This window comes from Cinclus cinclus, chromosome 19 (genome assembly GCF_963662255.1).
Source record: "Cinclus cinclus chromosome 19, bCinCin1.1, whole genome shotgun sequence".
NCBI classification, from domain to species: Eukaryota; Metazoa; Chordata; class Aves; order Passeriformes; family Cinclidae; genus Cinclus; species Cinclus cinclus.
Window position 1 is genome coordinate 4,219,092 of NC_085064.1, and position 20,660 is coordinate 4,239,751.

The 20,660-nt window shown below is 46.0% G+C and overlaps 3 protein-coding genes across 3 annotated transcripts in view; 1 reads left to right on the forward strand and 2 right to left on the reverse strand.

The window, feature by feature from the left end:
- Positions 1 to 4,059: 4,059 nt before the first annotated feature.
- Positions 4,060 to 7,213, reverse strand: LOC134051589 (sperm acrosome-associated protein 9-like). The gene is made up of 3 exons (XM_062505423.1): positions 7,070 to 7,213; positions 4,956 to 5,158; positions 4,060 to 4,399 (listed from the first exon to the last, which is right to left on the reverse strand). Exons 1-3 carry the CDS (start codon positions 7,211 to 7,213, stop codon positions 4,060 to 4,062), a joined length of 687 nt encoding a protein of 228 aa, XP_062361407.1.
- The window catches only part of AK8 (adenylate kinase 8), a 72,133-nt gene continuing 56,562 nt past the window's right edge, over positions 5,090 to 20,660 (forward strand). The window contains exons 1-4 of the mRNA XM_062505422.1: positions 5,090 to 5,180; positions 13,995 to 14,079; positions 17,899 to 17,948; positions 18,647 to 18,760. Of these exons, the coding sequence (XP_062361406.1) occupies positions 13,998 to 14,079; positions 17,899 to 17,948; positions 18,647 to 18,760 (246 nt within the window). The 5' untranslated portion in view covers positions 5,090 to 5,180; positions 13,995 to 13,997. The remainder of the gene's footprint in view (positions 5,181 to 13,994; positions 14,080 to 17,898; positions 17,949 to 18,646; positions 18,761 to 20,660) is intronic.
- Positions 8,835 to 11,197, reverse strand: LOC134051808 (sperm acrosome-associated protein 9-like). Its single transcript, XM_062505804.1, has 3 exons — positions 10,560 to 11,197; positions 9,736 to 9,938; positions 8,835 to 9,174 (listed from the first exon to the last, which is right to left on the reverse strand). The coding sequence occupies exons 1-3, from the start codon at positions 10,701 to 10,703 to the stop codon at positions 8,835 to 8,837; spliced, it is 687 nt and encodes a 228-aa protein (XP_062361788.1). The 5' UTR covers positions 10,704 to 11,197.

Sequence of the window (20,660 nt, forward strand, 5' to 3'; positions counted from 1 at the left end):
TTTTTTTTTTCCTGTTCTTGAAATAAATGAGTATTTGAAAGATTGCTCAAAGCAGTTTAGTAATCCATACACAAGCCTCAACATTCCAGTTGAGGACTGAGTATAATTCTTAAATGTGAGCAACAGAGGCAAGGGTCTAAGCTGTGCAAGTGACACACTGTGAACATGCTTTGGCCAAGTCATGTTTATGGAGAATTTTATATAGAAAATAACCATAAACATCATCTTGGAATTCAGTGACACAGAAAGTTGTTTGGACTCCTGCACTGGGATTAGTTCTACAGCTCGGGGTAGTACAATGAAAACAAAGCACAAAGTGAGTTCAATTTGCCCTTACACAGAATGGGTTCATAATAAGGCATCCCTTAAGCCTGACATTGCTAAGGTTCTCTTGCCAGTGTAAAAAAAAATCATTAAATGAAAATTACCCGTGGAAGTGTTTTACAAAAAGAAAAATTAAGTGCTTTCCTGACTTACTAATGCCAAATAGTACATTGGGTAGTTCATAGCACAGCTGATAAACATACAGGAGATATTAGGGAAGGAAATATTTCAAATTCAGGAAATTAAAATGTCTTTGCTGTTGATCCTGATTTGTTGGAACTGCTTAGCTGCCAGCACAATGGTGGATTTTAAAAATAGGAAATCAGAGGAGTTGAGTTGCTTCATCTGTTGGTACTCAGGAGCTCCACAAAGGAAGCCTGGTTTGCATTCCCATGGGCTTTCCTTTCCAGACAAGACTGTTCCAAATAGTTGACTTATGGTTATCATGATTTTGGTGTCTGTGGGCTTTACTTGGCTGAACCATTTTTTTCCCTGGAGGTCTTTTCACTCCAGTTTTGGGCTGGCTGATCTTTCCTGGCTGCCAGATGCTATTCCTGGTTTCTGCCAAGCTGCCTCTGCTCGCTGTGCTGACTGAAAGCTCAAACTGGTGCTGCACCACCACCAGGGCAATTCAGGACTCCCAGGAAAACCTGTCCTGCCTCGGGGTGTTTATGATGTGGGGAGCTGACACAGGGTGGTGGTGACAGGGAACAGCCAGTGGCTCTTCTGAAATTACAGCTCTGGGAATGGCAGCGGCCCCACAGCTGCCCTGGGTTGTATCCCAGGGTTTGGATACCTGTAACCAATGTTGAAAAGACCCTGTGGATTTGGGATTGGGGGACAGCGGGGTTCGTGGAGCTGTTGGAAAGTTGCTGGTGAGAGGTTTGGACACCGCTAAAAGGCGGCCGCTAGAGGCCCTGCCAAGCCCATCCCTTCGCTCAGCATCAGCTCTGGGATGCTGCCATTCCTCTCCCTTGAATCGTCCTTCTGCTTCCCTCCAGAGCCCACCACCATTCCTGACACTTCATCTTAACTGCTGGGGGTCTGAGCTGTGTCCTGTCCTCTCAGTGTGTGAGGCTGGAGCCCCACGTCTTGAACGTACAGAATGGTTTATCACAGAATTGTTTGGGTGGGAAGGGACCTTTAAAGCTCATACAGTCCAACCCCCCTGAAGTGAGTGTGGACATGTTCAACTTGATCAGGTTCCTCCGTTGGACAAGAGCCTAGGTTGACCCTTAGCTGAATCAAGGGGAGCACATAGATAAATTCATACAGATGCCACCATTCTGTTGATATCATCTATTATTACCACTCCATATCTTTATTCCAGCCTTTGAACAAAAAAAGCAGCATTTATTTCCTGGACTGACAGATCTGTAGGAAAGTCAGACTGGTGCCCTGCCCGATTTCTCAGTGTGTATCTTGAAATTTTATGCTCACCTAGGCTAAAGTAAAACTTTATTGCACTTTTGTGTTTGGCATTTACATCCTGTTTATGTAAATTCTTCAAACAGCTTGATTTGTAGTAGAGGAAAACAATTCTTGCTGTATCTTTTTGTCTTTTGAAGTGTCCATCCACTCTTGAAGAGGAGAACTTGTATGGAAATTAAGTAATTTGTCTGGATGTTTTTGTGAGACTTAACTCTGCAGTCTTCCAACAGATTCTGGTCTTGTCATTATCAAACCTCAGACTGCAAGTTTTATGCACTCATTTTTCTGCTTGGTTCGTAAAATTTTGGCTGTGTGACACTGACTGAAAGGATAGGGCTAGGCTAGAAATTATTACTGATATTTGGGAACTGTTTTTTGTGCGTATGAATCTTATTAAAATTTGGGAACTTTTTTTGTTTTCACCTTGGTCAAGTGCAAAATGACAACAGCACCAGAGTTTTGAGCAGCAGTGGTGGGCTGGCTTTGGTAGGAGTTTTCTGACAAATTATTTGTGCTGTGCTCATCCCTGGAAGCTGAAAGTGAGCTACAAACTGCAGGATAATTTTGGTCTCCTCACAGCCTGTATGTTCAAATTTAAACCATAGGAGACAGGGCCAAGAAGGTTGGAAACAAGATCTGGGAATAGCATCTCTTGTGTCCTGAACACTTGTCATCGTTTAGTCCTCACAGCTTGTCCTGAAAAGCTTTCCAAGACAGCAACTGTCACTGGACACTTGTCTGCACCATGGAACACACTGGGGCAGCTGCCACAACTTGGACTTTTCAGCCTGAAGCTGCCTCTGCACCAGGGATCTCAAGTGAAGCCAGAGAGGGTGATGTTGACATCCCACTGGCTGTGGCCCCAGTAGTACCCAGGAGTCACTCTGTGACCCTCTGTTCCCATTTTAAGTTCAGCAAGGTTCAGTTCAGTTCAGTTGGATCAAATCTCCCTAAAAATAGGGCTTTGCTCCAGACTGGGTGGGTGCATTGCAGTGCAGTGGGTAGAGGAAAGGAAAAAAATGCAGACAATGTGGGGTTATGTGAGGAATAAAAATGTTCCTGAAAATGCTTTCCATTTTATCTGAGCTGTCATTCCTTCCTATGCCCTTTCTCTGTATTAATTCACCCTTCTGTTTTTAGCTGCTGTTGGCAAAAACTGGTGATTTTAAGGCAAAAGCTTTCTCACAGAAAACAGCCCAGAATGCAGGGAGAAATTGTTTATTCAGGAGTGTATTCAGCATGAAGCAAAGAGCAGGAGGTAATTTGCTTGTGGGAGGGGAAAAGAGCAGTCAGACACAGGGAGGACACTTACTTAGGAAGGGCTCTAGGGTCTGACCACGTGCTGACCTCATGCTCCATATTTTGAGCCCACAGGCCATCATGGGCCTGCCTCTTGGGTGGGACATCTGGCCTAACCTAATGCTAACCTTGCCTTGAAACAGGGAAAACACAGTCAGCTTAATCTGCAATTTGAACGGGAACAATCTGAACACGATACTTCCACCACATCCCACAGGAATCACATGGATTGGAAATGGCTTTTATTTGTAGAGGTCTGAGGAGCACAGGGAGATTTGTCCACATTTGGCTATTGTCAGTACACACAAAGAGCATAATTAACTCTGCTCTTCTTTAAATCTCCAGGTCTGACAGCACAGGAGTCAAGCAAGTGTGAGGGGTTTATGTGGTGTGAGGAGCTGCAGGAGGCTGCAGCAGAGCAGAGTTGAAGAACACTGGCCTCTGTAGCCACTGGCAGGTAAGGGAGACCTTCTTAGCATCCTGTAAACAGGAATTCTGTGGTCCAGCTAAACCAACTCTGTCTGTGGGGGTGAGGGAATTTTAGACACAAGTCTAAACGTCCAAGACGTGTCTAATCCATAATGCCCAGGCTGCTGCTGCTCTGCATCACATCCTTCAGACAGGCAGGTTCTTCACCCTGCTGACTGTGGCACAAAGGGGATGTTCCTCAGAAAGAAGGCTGAGAAAATGTAAAATCCTATTTCAAGTAACTTGTCCAACATTCATGTCGGAGGGATTAGAACCTGATGAGTCCTGAGTGTTCCCTGCTCCCACTGCAGTGCTGGCCCGAGGGAGCAGCTGCAGTTACAGCTCCTTCAGTGGGGATATGAGCAGCAGAGTGGAAATCTCAGCAAGGGAAAGAAAAGGCATCTGTCACAGGCTGGCTGCAGGGCAGCTCTTCAGAAAGTGGACTCAGAATGGATCTCTGGTGTTCATTTCACAGTATTTAATCAGCCAGGTGCTTTTAGGTGGTGAACAGACAATGCAGGAGCTTTGATCCATCCTCTAATAGGGGTGTTTGCCTGGTGGCCTCCAGGGAGCCTTTTGTTGAGGACGTTGATTTGCAGCTAGGTATTTCTGGAAATCTTTTTCCTGCAATTGCACAGTATTTTTGTTACTAACGGAGGTCTGAGATGCAAAGTGCCTGGCAGGGGATGTTTGGGAAGTGGGTGTCTCCTTCTTGGATGTTTCATGTCCATGACTCACAACATACAGCACTTTCCGCTTACTGTAGGTTATCCACTCCCTCACAATGTCTATAACGATGGGGATGAGGCTCACCACCCCTCCATAACGATTCCTTGCTTCCTCTAAGCTCAGGTAGTTCACAACACCGTGGGGGTAGCTGTGGGACAGAGGGAAACAATTGGCAGAGGAATCCCAGCAGGGCAACCCTGGGAGCCAACCCTCAGACACCCCAGGGAAGAGCAGGATTGCACTGGCAGCCATTTCCCAAAAACAGATAGAAAAAAGCATGGATAGAATTGCACTTGGATATATGAGTCCTGCCAAAAACCACCCTGGCATAGATCTGGAAGTCTTGGAGAGGACAAAAAGGACACTTGCCCTGCAGAAAGGAGCTCTGTGCACAGGAGCAGCAGGAGGAAGGAGCAGGTAACCTGCCTGAACACTGCACGGACCTCGGGATGTTCACCTGCCCTGCCACGCACCAGGAAAAGGATGGACAAACAAACCAGCACTCTGTTTGTGGATGGACACTGGCAGAGTTTTCCCAACCGCTGGAACAGGAACCTGGGCAGCACCTTGTAGCCTCACTAAAGCCAGGAAGGTGCTGTGACACAACTGGTGGAGAAGCCAGTTGGGAATGTGCAGTGCCAGTCCCCCAGCACCGACAGTCAAATCCCAGGAGCTGAGCTGAGCTGAGCTGAGGAGGCACCTACGTGGCTCGAAGGGCAGTGAAGTCGTTGCTGTCATTAAGGAGCACTTTGCACTTCTCCAAAAGGCCATTGGACACGCTGTCCCCAGGATGAACCTTTTCCAGCTTGTGGCAGAGGTTGCGGAGATCGTTGCAGATGGAGATGAACATGTTGAGTACACGCCTGTCTCTGGAGTTGTGACAGTGGTGGTCCTTGTAGCACTCTACCTGCACACGGGGAAAAACAGAGGTCAGTGATGTTAAACTGCATTGAACTCGTGCTGCAAAGCTGCTGAAGGTTAGCGAGGAGAAGCCACTTTCTCTTGTGGCACAGGTGTGAGCACCACAGGATGTTTTCCTGTCATTCCTCATGACTGGGGAAGGCTAGAGTAAGGGATCAGTCCATCAGAATACTGAGCCTGCCTAACCCTTAGAGATGCAGGAGTGCCACAGCCAAACCCACCTGTGCTGGCAGCACTGCAGGAACAGGCTGAATCAGTGTGGGGTGTCTGCCTGCTGCCTCTGCCCCCTTCCACAGCTGCTGGGCAGAGCAGGCTGGGAAGTGAGGGCAGCCACCAAACTGGGAATGGTTTGGAGTGATGTGTTTGCATCGTGCATCCTCTTTATTTGGCACATTGCTTCAAACTCAACCCATTTTACCTTAATTGTCCTGGCTAACCTGTTAGAACAGTGCTATTCTCTGCTTGCCCTGAGCAGTTGTGTTACTCATGATGGCATTGCATGAGGAAATGCTGTGCCAAGGCATTAAGTATCTTCTCCAAGGAAATTACAGGCTCTTCAAAATATAAAACTCTGAGTGGCTTGTTAGCTGCTAAGCTGGGCTCCAACAGCTCCAGTGCTTTCTGGAAGATTCCAAGACAAGAGGGAAGGAATTATTCCAACATGGATACAGTCTCTGCTTACAGAAGAGCCATGGAATGTGCTTGGCCAAATTCTCAGCAGGTTTGTAAGAAGAATAAAAAATGGTCCCTAAGGGTCCATTTCCACTACATTTTTCCCCACTGAACTAAAATGGGTGCCTGCTTTTGTCTGCAGGTGAAGTTTCTTCAGTAGGGGTATGGCTTCTGCTCAGTGCATCCCCAGGGTGTGCTGTACAAACTGTTCCCTGTCCATCCCACTAATTTGCTCTTTTCCCTTTCCCACCTTCTCTCTCAGGGGTACAGTTTGCCACCACCGAGTCCCTGTGTGGTGTCACAGAAAGGGCCATGTGTCCATGGAATTCTAAGGTCACCACCCCACCAGGTGTCACCCCCACCATAAGCAGCCCTTCCACCTCTGCCAACAAGTACCACTGGAATACCAGTGCTTCTAAAAACAGCAAAATGTTTCAGAACATCTCAATGGGAAAAAAATGGCTCAGTGCAGTGTCTGTCACAATCCTCTTCAATGCAAAAAACCAAACCCCTTCTCTTAGGGAAAGGCAGCCCTTGGAAAAGACAACGAGCTTCTTCTGTGTCCTAATCCTCACAGCAGCCTGGCTGTCACTCTGCCTTTGGCATCCATCTGGATTTTGTGCCCGACTTCTGCTGTCTCAAATCCACAATTTTGATTTTATTTAGAATTTTCTTCCCCCTGCCCTGTCTCCAGATGATCTAAGTTATACTGTTAAGTACACCATGCTATAAAAATTCCAAGACTATTCACTTACCAGGCCCAAAAACCCCTTGCCCACTTGGGGCTTTCAGCCCTCAATCCATCAGCTTCCCTCTCTAACACAGCCATTATTTTTAATAAGCACTATAGAAAGATAGAGCAGCACCAGCTAGGCATGCTGGTTCCTCTGAGCTGAGGATTACAGATTCCAAGTGTGGCAGGGGAAGGAGGCTTGGTTTGATTGTTTTCTTGTACCCTGTGGTTCTGGCTGTGCCTCAGCAGTGTTAAACCAAACCACAAAGTGCAGCTCAGCCATGAGATTCCTTTGGAGATAATGGGAGGCCCTCCCACAGCTGCTTCTATCCCCACATCTTCAGTTATACACAAACAGTACTGGAGAGCTTTTGTCCATCTTCCCTTCAGTAAAAACACTTCTCCATCCCTGAGCAGGCTGCAGGGGCACACCAGCCCCGTGCTGTCCCTGCTCTCATGGGCAGGGAGCACTTTGTACTGAATAATTTGTACCTGGACTATGGATGACACAGGTTTGATCAAATCGTGGGCTTCCTCTCGGGTGTGTTCCAGTGCTCTGATAAATGTGAACTGCTGCTGCTGGAAGATCTTGTAGTTCTGCTCGATTTTCCTTAGAATTTCCACTACCTCATCCATGTTTATTTCTGGATAGGGGGGTGAAAAGGAGACAAAGGAAGCCATTTTAGAAACGGTGCAAGTTCTATGATGCGCCTGAGTAGGAATTATGTTGGCTAGTGGAAAACGTAGGGGAAAATCAAAAAAGTAAAAGGCAGGGAAAAGAGGAGAGAGCTATTGTGTGGAAGACCTGCAGTCCCAGAGCCCCAAGCAGTAAGTCAAGGAGCTGGTAATGATGCTGCAAGGGGAGGCAGAGAGCCCAGGGGGGGAGCGCTGACAATCAGATGCCATAAACCCGAGTGGGGGTGTTGTAAAGATAATGCGGCAATGCATCAAGCGCGGGGGGCCGCGGGGAGCCGGGGCTTCTCTTCCGGCTCTAAAAGCACGACCCCAGCGGCTTCCACGCTCTCCCGTTACCGGGAGCCGGCCGGAGCTCTCCCGCGAAGCCCTCAGCGCTCGGGGCCGGGGCCGTGGCGAACCTGCCCCTCCTCACGGAGCTGACTGGGACCCTGCGGACAGATCAGAAGCTCCCGGGGCAGCCTCGCCCGCAGCCCGGCCCGTTCGCGCCGCCGGGACCCCGCTGTACGGGCGGGTCTGGCCGCCCCGCTCCCGCCCCGGCCGGCCCCGCGGCTCCTACCGGCCGGTGGGCGGGCGGCGGCGGTGTGGCAGCTCCCCAGGTGGAACGGGGCTGTGCGGGAGACCGGGCGGGCAGCGCTGACTGCGGGTTCTCAGCCCCGCCGTTGCCGCGGCAACCGCGCCGCCGTGGCCCCGGCAACGGTCGCCGTTCGATGACGTCTGCACGTTCGCGTTGAAGCGAACGAGGCGCTGGCCGCGCCCCTGCGTGGAGCGGGGCCGTTCCCCGTCGCGCGGTGATGACGTCTCGTTAGCAACGCGTCGCGTTGCTAGGGGCGGCCATGGCGGAGGCCGCGACGGAGGGCGAGGCCCGGCCGTGGCCGCCGCCTGCGGGCGCCTACGCGGAGGAGCGGGGGCTCTTCCAGCTCCTGCAGGTGAACGGGGATCCCCCTGCCAACCCCTCCGCGGCGCGGCGTGACTGGGTGGGGTCGGGGGAGGCGGGGAGGAAGGTGATGAGTGGGTGTCCGTGTGTGGCAAATTAGTCCTGTAAACAGGAATTCTGTGGTCCAGCTAAACCAACTCCGTCTGTGGGGGTGAGGGAATTTTAGACACAAGTCTAAACGTCAAAGACGTGTCTAATCCATAATGCCCAGGCTGCTGCTGCTCTGCATCACATCCTTCAGACAGGCAGGTTCTTCACCCTGCTGACTGTGGCACAAAGGGGATGTTCCTCAGAAAGAAGGCTGAGAAAATGTAAAATCCTATTTCAAGTAACTTGTCCAACATTCATGTCGGAGGGATTAGAACCTGATGAGTCCTGAGTGTTCCCTGCTCCCACTGCAGTGCTGGCCCGAGGGAGCAGCTGCAGTTACAGCTCCTTCAGTGGGGATATGAGCAGCAGAGTGGAAATCTCAGCAAGGGAAAGAAAAGGCATCTGTCACAGGCTGGCTGCAGGGCAGCTCTTCAGAAAGTGGACTCAGAATGGATCTCTGGTGTTCATTTCACAGTATTTAATCAGCCAGGTGCTTTTAGGTGGTGAACAGACAATGCAGGAGCTTTGATCCATCCTCTAATAGGGGTGTTTGCCTGGTGGCCTCCAGGGAGCTTTATTTTTCAAACGTGGGTCTTGATACTTGCACTTTGAGCATTCTCCATCCTGCAATTGCACAGTATTTTTGTTACTAACGGAGGTCTGAGATGCAAAGTGCCTGGCAGGGGATGTTTGGGAAGTGGGTGTCTCCTTCTTGGATGTTTCATGTCCATGACTCACGTTAAGCAGCAGGTGCTTGTTACTGTAGGTTATCCACTCCCTCACAATGTCTATAACGATGGGGATGAGGCTCACCACCCCTCCATAACCATCCTTTGCTTCCTCTAAGCTCAGGTAGTTCACAACACCGTGGGGGTAGCTGTGGGACAGAGGGAAACAATTGGCAGAGGAATCCCAGCAGGGCAACCCTGGGAGCCAACCCTCAGACACCCCAGGGAAGAGCAGGATTGCACAGGCAGCCATTTCCCAAAAACAGATAGAAAAAAGCATGGCTAGAATTGCACTTGGATATATGAGTCCTGCCAAAAACCACCCTGGCATAGATCTGGAAGTCTTGGAGAGGACAAAAAGGACACTTGCCCTGCAGAAAGGAGCTCTGTGCACAGGAGCAGCAGGAGGAAGGAGCAGGTAACCTGCCTGAACACTGCACGGACCTCGGGACGTTCACCTGCCCTGCCACGCACCAGGAAAAGGATGGACAAACAAACCAGCACTCTGTTTGTGGATGGACACTGGCAGGGTTTTCCCAACCGCTGGAACAGGAACCTGGGCAGCACCTTGTAGCCTCACTAAAGCCAGGAAGGTGCTGTGACACAACTGGTGGAGAAGCCAGTTGGGAATGTGCAGTGCCAGTCCCCCAGCACCGACAGTCAAATCCCAGGAGCTGAGCTGAGCTGAGCTGAGCTGAGGAGGCACCTACGTGGCTCGAAGGGCAGTGAAGTCGTTGCTGTCATTAAGGAGCACTTTGCACTTCTCCAAAAGGCCATTGGACACGCTGTCCCCAGGATGAACCTTTTCCAGCTTGTGGCAGAGGTTGCGGAGATCATTGCAGATGGAGATGAACATGTTGAGTACACGCCTGTCTCTGGAGTTGTGACAGTGGTGGTCCTTGTAGCACTCTACCTGCACACGGGGAAAATACTAATTCTTCTAAAAACAGCGTAAAGTTTGAGAACACCTCAATGGGAAAATGGCTCAGTGCAGTGTCTGTCACAATCCTCTTCAATGCAAAAAACCAAACCCCTTCTCTTAGGGAAAGGCAGCCCTTGGAAAAGACAACGAGCTTCTTCTGTGTCCTAATCCTCACAGCAGCCTGGCTGTCACTCTGCCTTTGGCATCCATCTGGATTTTGTGCCCGACTTCTGCTGTCTCAAATCCACAATTTTGATTTTATTTAGAATTTTCTTCCCCCTGCCCTGTCTCCAGATGATCTAAGTTATACTGTTAAGTACACCATGCTATAAAAATTCCAAGACTATTCACTTACCAGGCCCAAAAACCCCTTGCCCACTTGGGGCTTTCAGCCCTCAATCCATCAGCTTCCCTCTCTAACACAGCCATTATTTTTAATAAGCACTATAGAAAGATAGAGCAGCACCAGCTAGGCATGCTGGTTCCTCTGAGCTGAGGATTACAGATTCCAAGTGTGGCAGGGGAAGGAGGCTTGGTTTGATTGTTTTCTTGTACATTGCGTTTCTGGTTGTGCCTCAGCAGTGTTAAACTATCGTGCTCAATAATTTGTACCTGGTTAATGGATGACACAGGTCTGACCACATCATTGGCTTCCACCTGCGTGAGTTTCAGTGCTTTGATGAATGTGAACTGCTGCTGCTGGAAGATCTTGTATTTCTGCTCGATCTTTCCTAGCGTTTCCACGATCTCATCCATGTTTACTTATTTCTGGATAGGGGGATGAAAAGGAGACAAAGGAAGCCATTTTAGAAATTATGCAATTCTACATGTTGCCTGAGTTGGAATTGTGGATAGTGGAAACATACCAAAAAAACAAAAAAAATCAAAAAAGTAAAAGGCAGGGAAAAGAGGAGAGAGCTATTGTGTGGAAGACCTGCAGTCCCAGAGCCCCAAGCAGTAAGTCAAGGAGCTGGTAATGATGCTGCAAGGGGAGGCAGAGAGCCCAGGGGGGGAGCGCTGACAATCAGATGCCATAAACCCGAGTGGGGGTGTTGTAAAGATAATGCGGCAATGCATCAAGCGCGGGGGGCCGCGGGGAGCCGGGGCTTCTCTTCCGGCTCTAAAAGCACGACCCCAGCGGCTTCCACGCTCTCCCGTTACCGGGAGCCGGCCGGAGCTCTCCCGCGAAGCCCTCAGCGCTCGGGGCCGGGGCCGTGGCGAACCTGCCCCTCCTCACGGAGCTGACTGGGACCCTGCGGACAGATCAGAAGCTCCCGGGGCAGCCTCGCCCGCAGCCCGGCCCGTTCGCGCCGCCGGGACCCCGCTGTACGGGCGGGTCTGGCCGCCCCGCTCCCGCCCCGGCCGGCCCCGCGGCTCCTACCGGCCGGTGGGCGGGCGGCGGCGGTGTGGCAGCTCCCCAGGTGGAACGGGGCTGTGCGGGAGACCGGGCGGGCAGCGCTGACTGCGGGTTCTCAGCCCCGCCGTTGCCGCGGCAACCGCGCCGCCGTGGCCCCGGCAACGGTCGCCGTTCGATGACGTCTGCACGTTCGCGTTGAAGCGAACGAGGCGCTGGCCGCGCCCCCGCGTGGAGCGGGGCCGTTCCCCGTCGCGCGGTGATGACGTCTCGTTAGCAACGCGTCGCGTTGCTAGGGGCGGCCATGGCGGAGGCCGCGACGGAGGGCGAGGCCCGGCCGTGGCCGCCGCCTGCGGGCGCCTACGCGGAGGAGCGGGGGCTCTTCCAGCTCCTGCAGGTGAACGGGGATCCCCCTGCCAACCCCTCCGCGGCGCGGCGTGACTGGGTGGGGCCGGGGGAGGCGGGCAGGGGTCCCGGTGCGGGCTCTTGTGGACGATGATAGGCGGGTGTCGTGTGTGGGAAGCGGCCATGGGCTCTCTCAGTTAATTATTTTAATCAGCAGTTGGTGCGACTTATACATGTCATTCGATTTGTGTAAGAAAGTGGCAGCCCGCGTGCGGATGTCGTCGGTGAAAGGCGAGGACGGACGAGGAGCAGGAAAGGGGAACAGCGACAGGCTGAGTGCGGGAAGAACGCGGTGAAGGTTTTGCCGTGGCCGAGCTGGGGCTGTCGCCGCCTGCTGATCATCCCCCGGTTAAAACCCTTTCCCCCGCGTTCCTGTTGTGGCTCTTCGGAGAGGTGTCAAAAATAAAGGGAGAGAAAGGCACTTGTGGCTTCGTTGTGATTTCGGTACATGGCTAGGCTGGCTTCCCTGCTTTAGAGAAGCATGGGTTTTGTTCCGGGAGTTCGGGAAAAGCCTTTGTGTCGTGCATGGAGAGGTTTGAGTTAAGGACTAAATATCCCGGTGCTTTTCTGATAGGAGAACTTGCTGGAGAGCCTTCTCCTATGTGCTGTTCTTGGCTCTGTTAAAAAGTAATTTTCACTCACTCAAAGCTCACTAAAATGCACACATATGTTTATTTCTTATTCCTTTTTTGTGCTTTTTTTTAAAATCTGTTTTTTATGACTAGCGCAGCATCATTTTTGTGATTTTTTTAAAATTAAATACTGTGTTTTGCAAGCCACGAGGCATTGAATATTTGTAGGATTTACTCAGGGTCGCAGTTTTGGGCTGCAGTTGTCTTGGAGCAAAATAATGACACCAACACAGCTTGAAATTGTTGTCTAAATCATTTACCAAACACAAAATGTAAAAGCTGTGTGAGAACCTCCCCCAGAGTGTAACAGAACACCTCATATGAAATTAAACTGAGTTTAGCAGAATTTGAGAAAATTAAGGGTTTGGGCAAGAAACAGTGCCAGTATCAATCACTGTCAGCCTGAATGTTTTTGAATTATAATAAACGCAGATTTTCTTAGGTTTGTTATTTGTAAAGGTGCTGCTAAGTGTAATGTAAAATCCAGATCACTTAGCTTAAATAAATGTTGCTGGAAAGTATTAATTTTTAAACGAACTTCCAATAAAAATACAAATTTCATCACTTGTGCTCTGTGCTATGCAGACATTGATGCGTCTGAGCTTGCATGATCACCAGTTTATAAACAAAATTGAGTGTTTTAATTATTCTAATGAAGTGGATGAAGAAAAGGAAAATAGGTCACTCTAATAAAAGATAATCACTTGGTGAGGATATAAAATTTCATGGACTAGATGGACTTCATGGAATTTACTTGCAAATATTAGTGTTATGACTGGTTTTGAGAAATGTCTTTTCCAGTGCGAGCATTTCTGCAGCTTGTCTAAATTAGAGCATTAGTTCTGTTTGATATTTAGTTCTAATTACAGAACTTGTGGCTGTGCTGAAATGTCTTACTAGGAAATGTATGGACTTCTCAGGGTTGTTCTTTTCTCTGCCTGTAAAGCCCAAAATCTTCCCTGAAACCAGTTCAGGATCCCCACTGCTATGAGTGGGAGCTGAAACAAGTCCCTGTATAACCTCAAGGGTTTAACATGGAAATGGGCTCCAAAATAGACATTCAAGGCAAGGCTTTAAAGTGGTTTTTTTGTTTGTTTGTTTGTTTTTGGTCTGTTTGTTGTTTTGTATTTTTCCCCCCTTCTCCCCAGTTCCTTTCATGTAGGAGACAAGGCTGGTACAGGTGTGAAATGTGCCATTTATGTGGACTGTGTTTTCCACAGCTCTTGTCCATTCTGCATTCCCCAGGGCTCTTCAGGAACTTGTGGGAATGTGCTGGAGAAGGGTCATCTCGCCCTGCAGAGGCACAAATTCAAGTTAACTCTGATTTTCAAATGCCTTGTGTGGTTTTCATGTCAGCACTTCCTCAACCATTTTTGGCCCCAGGCTTCTCAAGTCAAACCTTTCTGGTGTTCATATGTACCATAAATAAGCTGAAGCAAATAGGTTGGGGATTTTTTACTGGCAATTTTCTGACCACCTTCAGTTTTTCAGCATCTAAAACAGGTTCTGAAATTTCAATTTTGTCTGTGAAAGAAAATAAATATGCATTTATAAGCTGTTTAGTATCCTCATTGTAACATTGCTGTAAAAATGCAAGATATCACGACTGCAGAGCTGTGTTAAATTTTCCTCTGACTTTGTCCTATTTATTTCCAGAACATGCTTGAAGAGCTATTAATTCATAAGCCAGATGATCCCATTGAGTTCATGATAAACCACTTAAAGCAAAACAACGATGATGGTAAGTGAAAATGGAGACACCAGAAATAGTTCAATTCCTGATTTGTAAACAGCTGTTGGGAGCTGCGCTGCTGTTGTCAGGTGATGGATCAAACTTTTCAGGCTGAGTCTTGGGGAGGGGGGAGACAAAAAAAAAATGGTGAGCATTTTGGAATAGTTATAGGCAAGATGCTTTTAATTTCTTTTTTTAGTGGGTAATCTAATAAGAAATGCACTTTAACAGTTATAACAATGAAACCCTCTAAGGGAATAACAAAGAGTTCTGGTGTATCAATTATTAATGCCTTCTGTGCCCCATCTGATATTTCCTGTTGTCTTTTAGCTCGCTAATTACTCCTTTTGTCAGGTGTAAATTTGGGTTCCTATTCTACCTGGGCTGGCAGATTCTCTGCTTTTTGATTAGTTTGTTACTCACTGCTGTTAATGAGTTCCACAGCTCAGTGGCATCTCAGCTGAAGGAACAGTGAGTGTGTCTGCTCCTCTGTGTAACAAAACCTGGTAAATTGAATGGGAAGTCTGTATTGTGCACAATAAAAGCATGTACCCTCAATCAAATTATTTGATTTACAAACTGTTCACCCTTAGGCAGATTATATTTGGATATGCACAACTGAACTGTAATTTTTGTTCTGCATGAGCTGTCAAGGAGAGCTGGTGTCATGGAGCTTTGATGTTTCTTTAAAACCAGAGTAAACCATTGTGAAAGTTCTGCTGCAGCATCAATGAAATCATTATCACTGGAGGTGCTGTGAGCTCTTAGTGGTGCTGATCAGATGGATGTTGATTGAAATGCTGCTAAATATGTTAAAGAAAAAAAAAATCAAATCCTGCAAATTGTGCCCAGCCTTTTCTGGTGCAGGCAGCATGAATAATCAATCTGGTTTGTAGACCCATGGAAAATATGTGGAAGAATTTCCTGCAGTTTGATAGAATGCTGATAAAATTTCTTCACATTGGGCTAGCATTTTTCCTGAAGCCTCATGGTATTATTTTAACAGAATTAGGCAGGTTTCCATCTCATGACTTCAGTACTTAGAGGCTAAAGATAGAACTACAGCAGTTGTTTGTCAAGGGGAAAATGCTGTCTGCTTTTGGTCTGGAAAACCCTGTTAAGGAAGGAGAGAAACTCCAAAGAAAATTGAAGCCTAAATGTTGTTTTAGGAATAAATTATATGAAAATAATGTAACAAATGTGTAACAGAGTTGATTTTACTTTTTGATCATGGTGGAAGGTGCTGACTATTTAGAAGGAAAAAAAAAAACCTGATTAGAGCCATCACTAAAGTGATGAATTTTCATGATCTTGCCTTGCCTAGACAGTTTTAGCCCTAGAGAAAATTTCAAAAAGAGATGTGTGGAAAAGAAGCATTGCATCTATCCCAGGTGTGAAGTTAGAAAACCTTTTTAATTAATAATAAGATCTAAAGTAGTTTTAAAAATATAAACAAGTCTAATGGTGATCATAGCTTACAACTGCCTTGAAAATCTTGTAGGTCAAATGTGTGGCAAAGTGTTTGTGCTTAGGGCTCTGTGCTATTGTTCTTTCATGTGTTCCTTCTAAAAACCTTCAAGGGCCACATGAAGAATGATAATCCTTTCATATTCAAAGATGCAAGTTTTCTACACAGTATCATGGTTTGTGCTAATGAAAAAGGCTTTAAGGGTCGTTGGCATTTCTGTGAGTTCCTCCTTTACACTCAAACCTCTGAAGGAATGTAGAAAAGTTCTGCAGGAATGTTCAGTATGTACCCTGTGCTTCTTCTCTTTGACAAAAGAGTTCTCTTACAAGTGAAGCAAATTTTGTTGTATTAGTATTAATTATAGAATCTTTTGGATTTAAATGGAACTCTGTGAGTCTAGCTGTTATTTTGATTCATTTGGTTGTTGCTAAAATCATTATTGAATGTTAAAAATTGCTTTACTTGCATGAGTAAGTCCTGTGATGTCTCATCAAGACTAAATACAAAATTAAATATGATTTGTTACCGAAGAAGAAGGCATTTGCCAGAATTTCCTGACTTCATTTAGCTGCTGGTTTGGAGCTGCAGTATTAAATAGTGACTTTTTGTTGATTGGAGGGGTTAAACATTACACCCAGTGGTGTCCTGGTTGTGCCCCTGTGTCATACGTTTGGGGAGAACGCTTTAGAGGAGTCCTACAAGTGTGCAAATGAGTAAATCAGTGAATTACACTGCCCCATCTGCTGCCAGCCACTAAGCAGAGAGAAAACCAGATTTAGTACAAAGTGAGCATTTACAGTAGCCCTGGGCAATATTAAAGCATGAGATGGTGTATATAATGGTATGTTTCGTTTTTTATCAAACGTTTGTCCAAGAAAGCTGTGTATTAAAGCTTCAATACCTAAGGGCTTTCTTGTGAATTTTAAATCATGCTCCTAGTTAAACCTCAAAAGGATCTGTGGATGGAAAGGTTTTTTGATTTTCTTTGAAGTGGTTTGAAGAAGTTGATTAGTGTTGGCACCCAAGCACTCTTTTATGACGCTGTTTATAAATAATTCCTAAGTACCGGGCTGGAGTTTCAAGGTGTTAGATTTTAAAAAAACCCTAGGATTTAATCACATTACATTTGAAAGAAATTAGGTGATAAAAACAGCTGATGTATCCTTTTAAAGTATTTTTCTACATTGTGTACTAGTTCTGTTGCACTTGCAAGAACCAATAAGGGGGGAGTTGTTCTTAAACCTTCCAAGTCAGATAACTTTGTAAAGATGAATCTATAATTTGGGTTTCATGTATGTTTAAAAATTGCACCTGCCCAATAACTGTTAAGTGCAGGGAAGGCCTCATGAAAATACATTGCACATCCTTGCCTGTCTGTTACCATCAGACACGATCTCCCTTGGTTATTGAGAGCTGAGGAGGTTTTTGGGTGAGTGGATCCCTCCTCTGCTCTGACCTATGTTACTCCCTCTAAATACTAACCAGTCCCTCCTGCACAGTCTCTGATTTGGGCTTTTTTTTTTTCTTTTCCTGTGGTATAGGGGGAAAAAACATCAAAGCTGTTAATAGAAAATGACAGTTCAAGGGATTGCAGCCCAAGGTGTATTTATGGAAAAGGTTCCAAATACTTTCCTAAGAGGGAGTCCATTTTCTCTTGTTTGTCTTGCCTCTAATTCATTCCCAAAGAAGCTCAGGGCAGTAAGTCCTATTGTGTTGTGTGTGTGCATTGGATTAAGAATTCCTCAGAACTGGGATGCATTTTTTGCACCTTGCCCTCTCAGGGGAAGAAGGACATGTGGCAAGAAACACAAGAAACAGAAATGAGGAGAATTACTTTAAATGGTGACTAGAAAAATTGAAGGCAGCTGTCATAAAAGGTAGTGTGGGAGTCCTCAATTTTGCAGTCTATAAATCTCTGAAACCTGACACAACCTATATAGGTGAAATTAAAACCAGAAATATTATTTCATCACAAAATCTGTTAGTTCTGAATCAATGTTTCAGGAATAAAAGTCAAACTCAGGTAAGAAAATGTTTGCATCTTATGGTTCACCCACTAAACTCTCCATGTGTTTAAATGGATTGAGATATACATATCTCATATATCTCTCCAAGTGGCATAGTTAGAGTGTTAATCTCATTGACCATGGAGATTAAAGGAGGACCCAGCTGGCACTGATTTTTATGCTCCCCCTTTTTTTCCCAGTGGAGCCCAATCCCAAAGCCTCCACTGAGGCAGCTTTCCAGCTGAAATAATTGTTTCGTGGTGGCTACACTGGTATTATGCAATGCAAGAATGGGGAAGTGGTTGGGATTTTTGCTGTTCTGCATCTTGACATTTGCATATCCTTGTTCCGTAGCTCCAAGAATTTGTGTCCTTGGTCCCCCTGCTTCTGGGAAAACTACAGTTGTGAGTACCTTTCCCTCAGTGTTGTAGCACTTCCCACTCCCTTTCCTACTTTCTCCTGAGCTCAGCATTTTGGAGAATTTTATTCTGGGAAAATAATTTTGAGATTTATCCGAGTGATAGATGAGCACAAGACAATTTAAAGGGCTGCATTTCTGAGGGATACGCCTGGGCATTGCACTACAGGTTAAATAGCTATTTTCAAGTGAGGTCTGTGAGAACTCTCTCAGGTAGTGAAACTGCTAGAATGCAACAGAATTCTGCCTGCCTTGTTTTCCCAGCCTTTTAACCTTAATTAGCCTGGGGGAAGTAAGGTAATTACATTTGTGGCGTTCCCTTGCTGTGAAATGCTCCATTTGCATGGTCAGTCGTCTCATGTCCACTGGCACTGCTTTAAGGCAGAAGTCAAAGTTGCATTTGAACCTCAGAAACGGCAGGTGATGCTGGTGAGAGCATGGTAGGAAGAATGTTTCCTTCTTTCAATTCTGTGTTAAGATACATGAGATGAACAAGCCATTATTTGAAGCTGGATACTCTTGAACATCTTCATAAGAAACTACTTAAAGTTGCTTGTCTACTTAAATGTCTGTATACTTAAATGTATGGCTAGGAAAGCTCTGTCTTCCTGCAGCCTTCTGAAAAAAAATTCCTTCATTTTCTTTCCAAATATTTCAACCTGTATTTTTTTTTCCTCCCCTCAGGCAATGTGGCTTTGTAAACATTTCAATGCCATACGTGTCTCTCAGGAGACTTTGTTATCCAAGGAAGTATTAATGCAGACACAGGAAGCAAAGGCATATAAAGAAAGAAACCAGGTGTGTAAGAGAATATAATAACAGTTGTTCTCATGTCACAGAACAGGAATTATGTGACATTCCCATGATTTCCACTGCTGAGTAGAGCAGATGAGGGTAAAGACTCTTCTCTCTGTGTTGTACATTGGTGTGTCAGGACACAGAACAGGGGCAAAGTAATGGAGGCCTTGAGAATATTAACCCTGAAACAGGCAGCAGAACTGGGAAAAATCCAGGAATGCACAATCCAGTTGAAAGAATGGTTGATTCTATTATTAAACACTGTGTCTTCTATCTGGGCATGTTTGATAATCTCGATAAAATAAGCATTAATCTCTGAGGCCTCCTTTGGTACAAAATGCTCCGGAAAATATGTACACAAAGAACTTTTTTTGATCTGACAGTGCTACTTAGTTGTGTGTGCTTGATTTCTCTGTAGCATGACACAAATAACTTACTTGGTGCATTAACTCAAAAGGGGGATGACAATCCAGTCAGTTCCTGACAGCCCTGGAAGCTCTCAAGCTGAGGCAGGAGCAGCTGACTCAGTTTGTTGCATTTTCTCCAGTTCTGTGTACCTGAGTTTCTCCAGTCAGATTTTTAAATCCATTCATTGTGGGCATCCTAATTGATGTTCAAAGGAGTTGGTCTAAAGAACATTTTTTCCAGGTGTCACGACTCCCAGGATTAGTTGATCAGTAATGTAATTAATTGTCTAATTATTAAAAAATAGTGGCAATTAGATTGAAAAAATATGTTGAAAGGTTCTCTTGAACACAGAAAAACATCTGATTCCTGCCTTTTTGGCTGATTCCTTTCTCCAATGTCAAGGCTTTTCATGAGAAATAGAATGGAAGAAGTCTGGGTTTTTGTGACTTTCTTGAACAAGTCCACTAGTTTGAGTCTCTATTTTGTCTCTTATCACCCGTTTTCATAAAAATTGAAGCAATTTCGTATCTGTGGGAATTCTACAGCCCTACTAATTCCAGTTTAGAATAGGAATTGGCCAACAGATTTGTAATTTACTGAGATGGTAGATGGTGTGATACACAGATTAGGGGTTTTTCCTTAGAAAACTAGGCTAAAATAGGGTAGTATTTATCAAAATGGAATAAAATACTGGATTAATGAATGAAGTTTGGAGATACTTCAAGATCTGAGAGGAAAGAGTTCACTGAACTCCTTGAACTCACTGGCAAAAATGTTTGCTTTTGGCTGGGGTGATACAGAATTATTCTTACTGAGAATATGTACTTTGAAATCTTAGTTCTAATTATTAAAGATTGTTTTGATAGGTTCATAAATTTATACTTGGAGGGGGAGAATTTAAAACAAAAATTCCCTTTGGTTTAATTACTGTAATTATTAACATATTTCAGACTATACAGATGCACTTTCAAGGGTGTCCTTTTGGGCTTATTTGATTTAAAAAGATGGATAGTGTGGAAGATGAAAGTCAAAAATGTCAAGGCTAATCAGGTTGTGAGGAGGGCCCGCAGAGCAGAGGCTGCTGGTGGTTCAGCACTGTGCAGTTTGCCTTTGGGTTTGATTTTTAGACCCTAGGAGGAGGTTTTCACTAAATAATTTTGTTCTTTTATGTGAGTTGGTTTCTTTGAGTGTAGCTCCTAGAATTAGGAGGGAACTCCTGAGTTCCTCTAGGTTGGGATGTCAGTTCAGGAGCAGAACAAGAGTTGTTCACATGAGTTTGGATATAACCAGGGCATTAAAAAGTTGTAGTCCTGGCCAAAGCAATTTAATAAATGGAGAAGAGGAAAAGCAGGAGCTAAGGCTGTGGTTTTTTGAGAGTCTGCTGTGAAGATCATAAACACAATTTAGTGTTGTTTCTCACATCTAAGGCTACTGTGGCTGCATTAACTCCAGAACCAGAGGTTGGGCAGTTTGAGGTCACTTGGCCAATGTC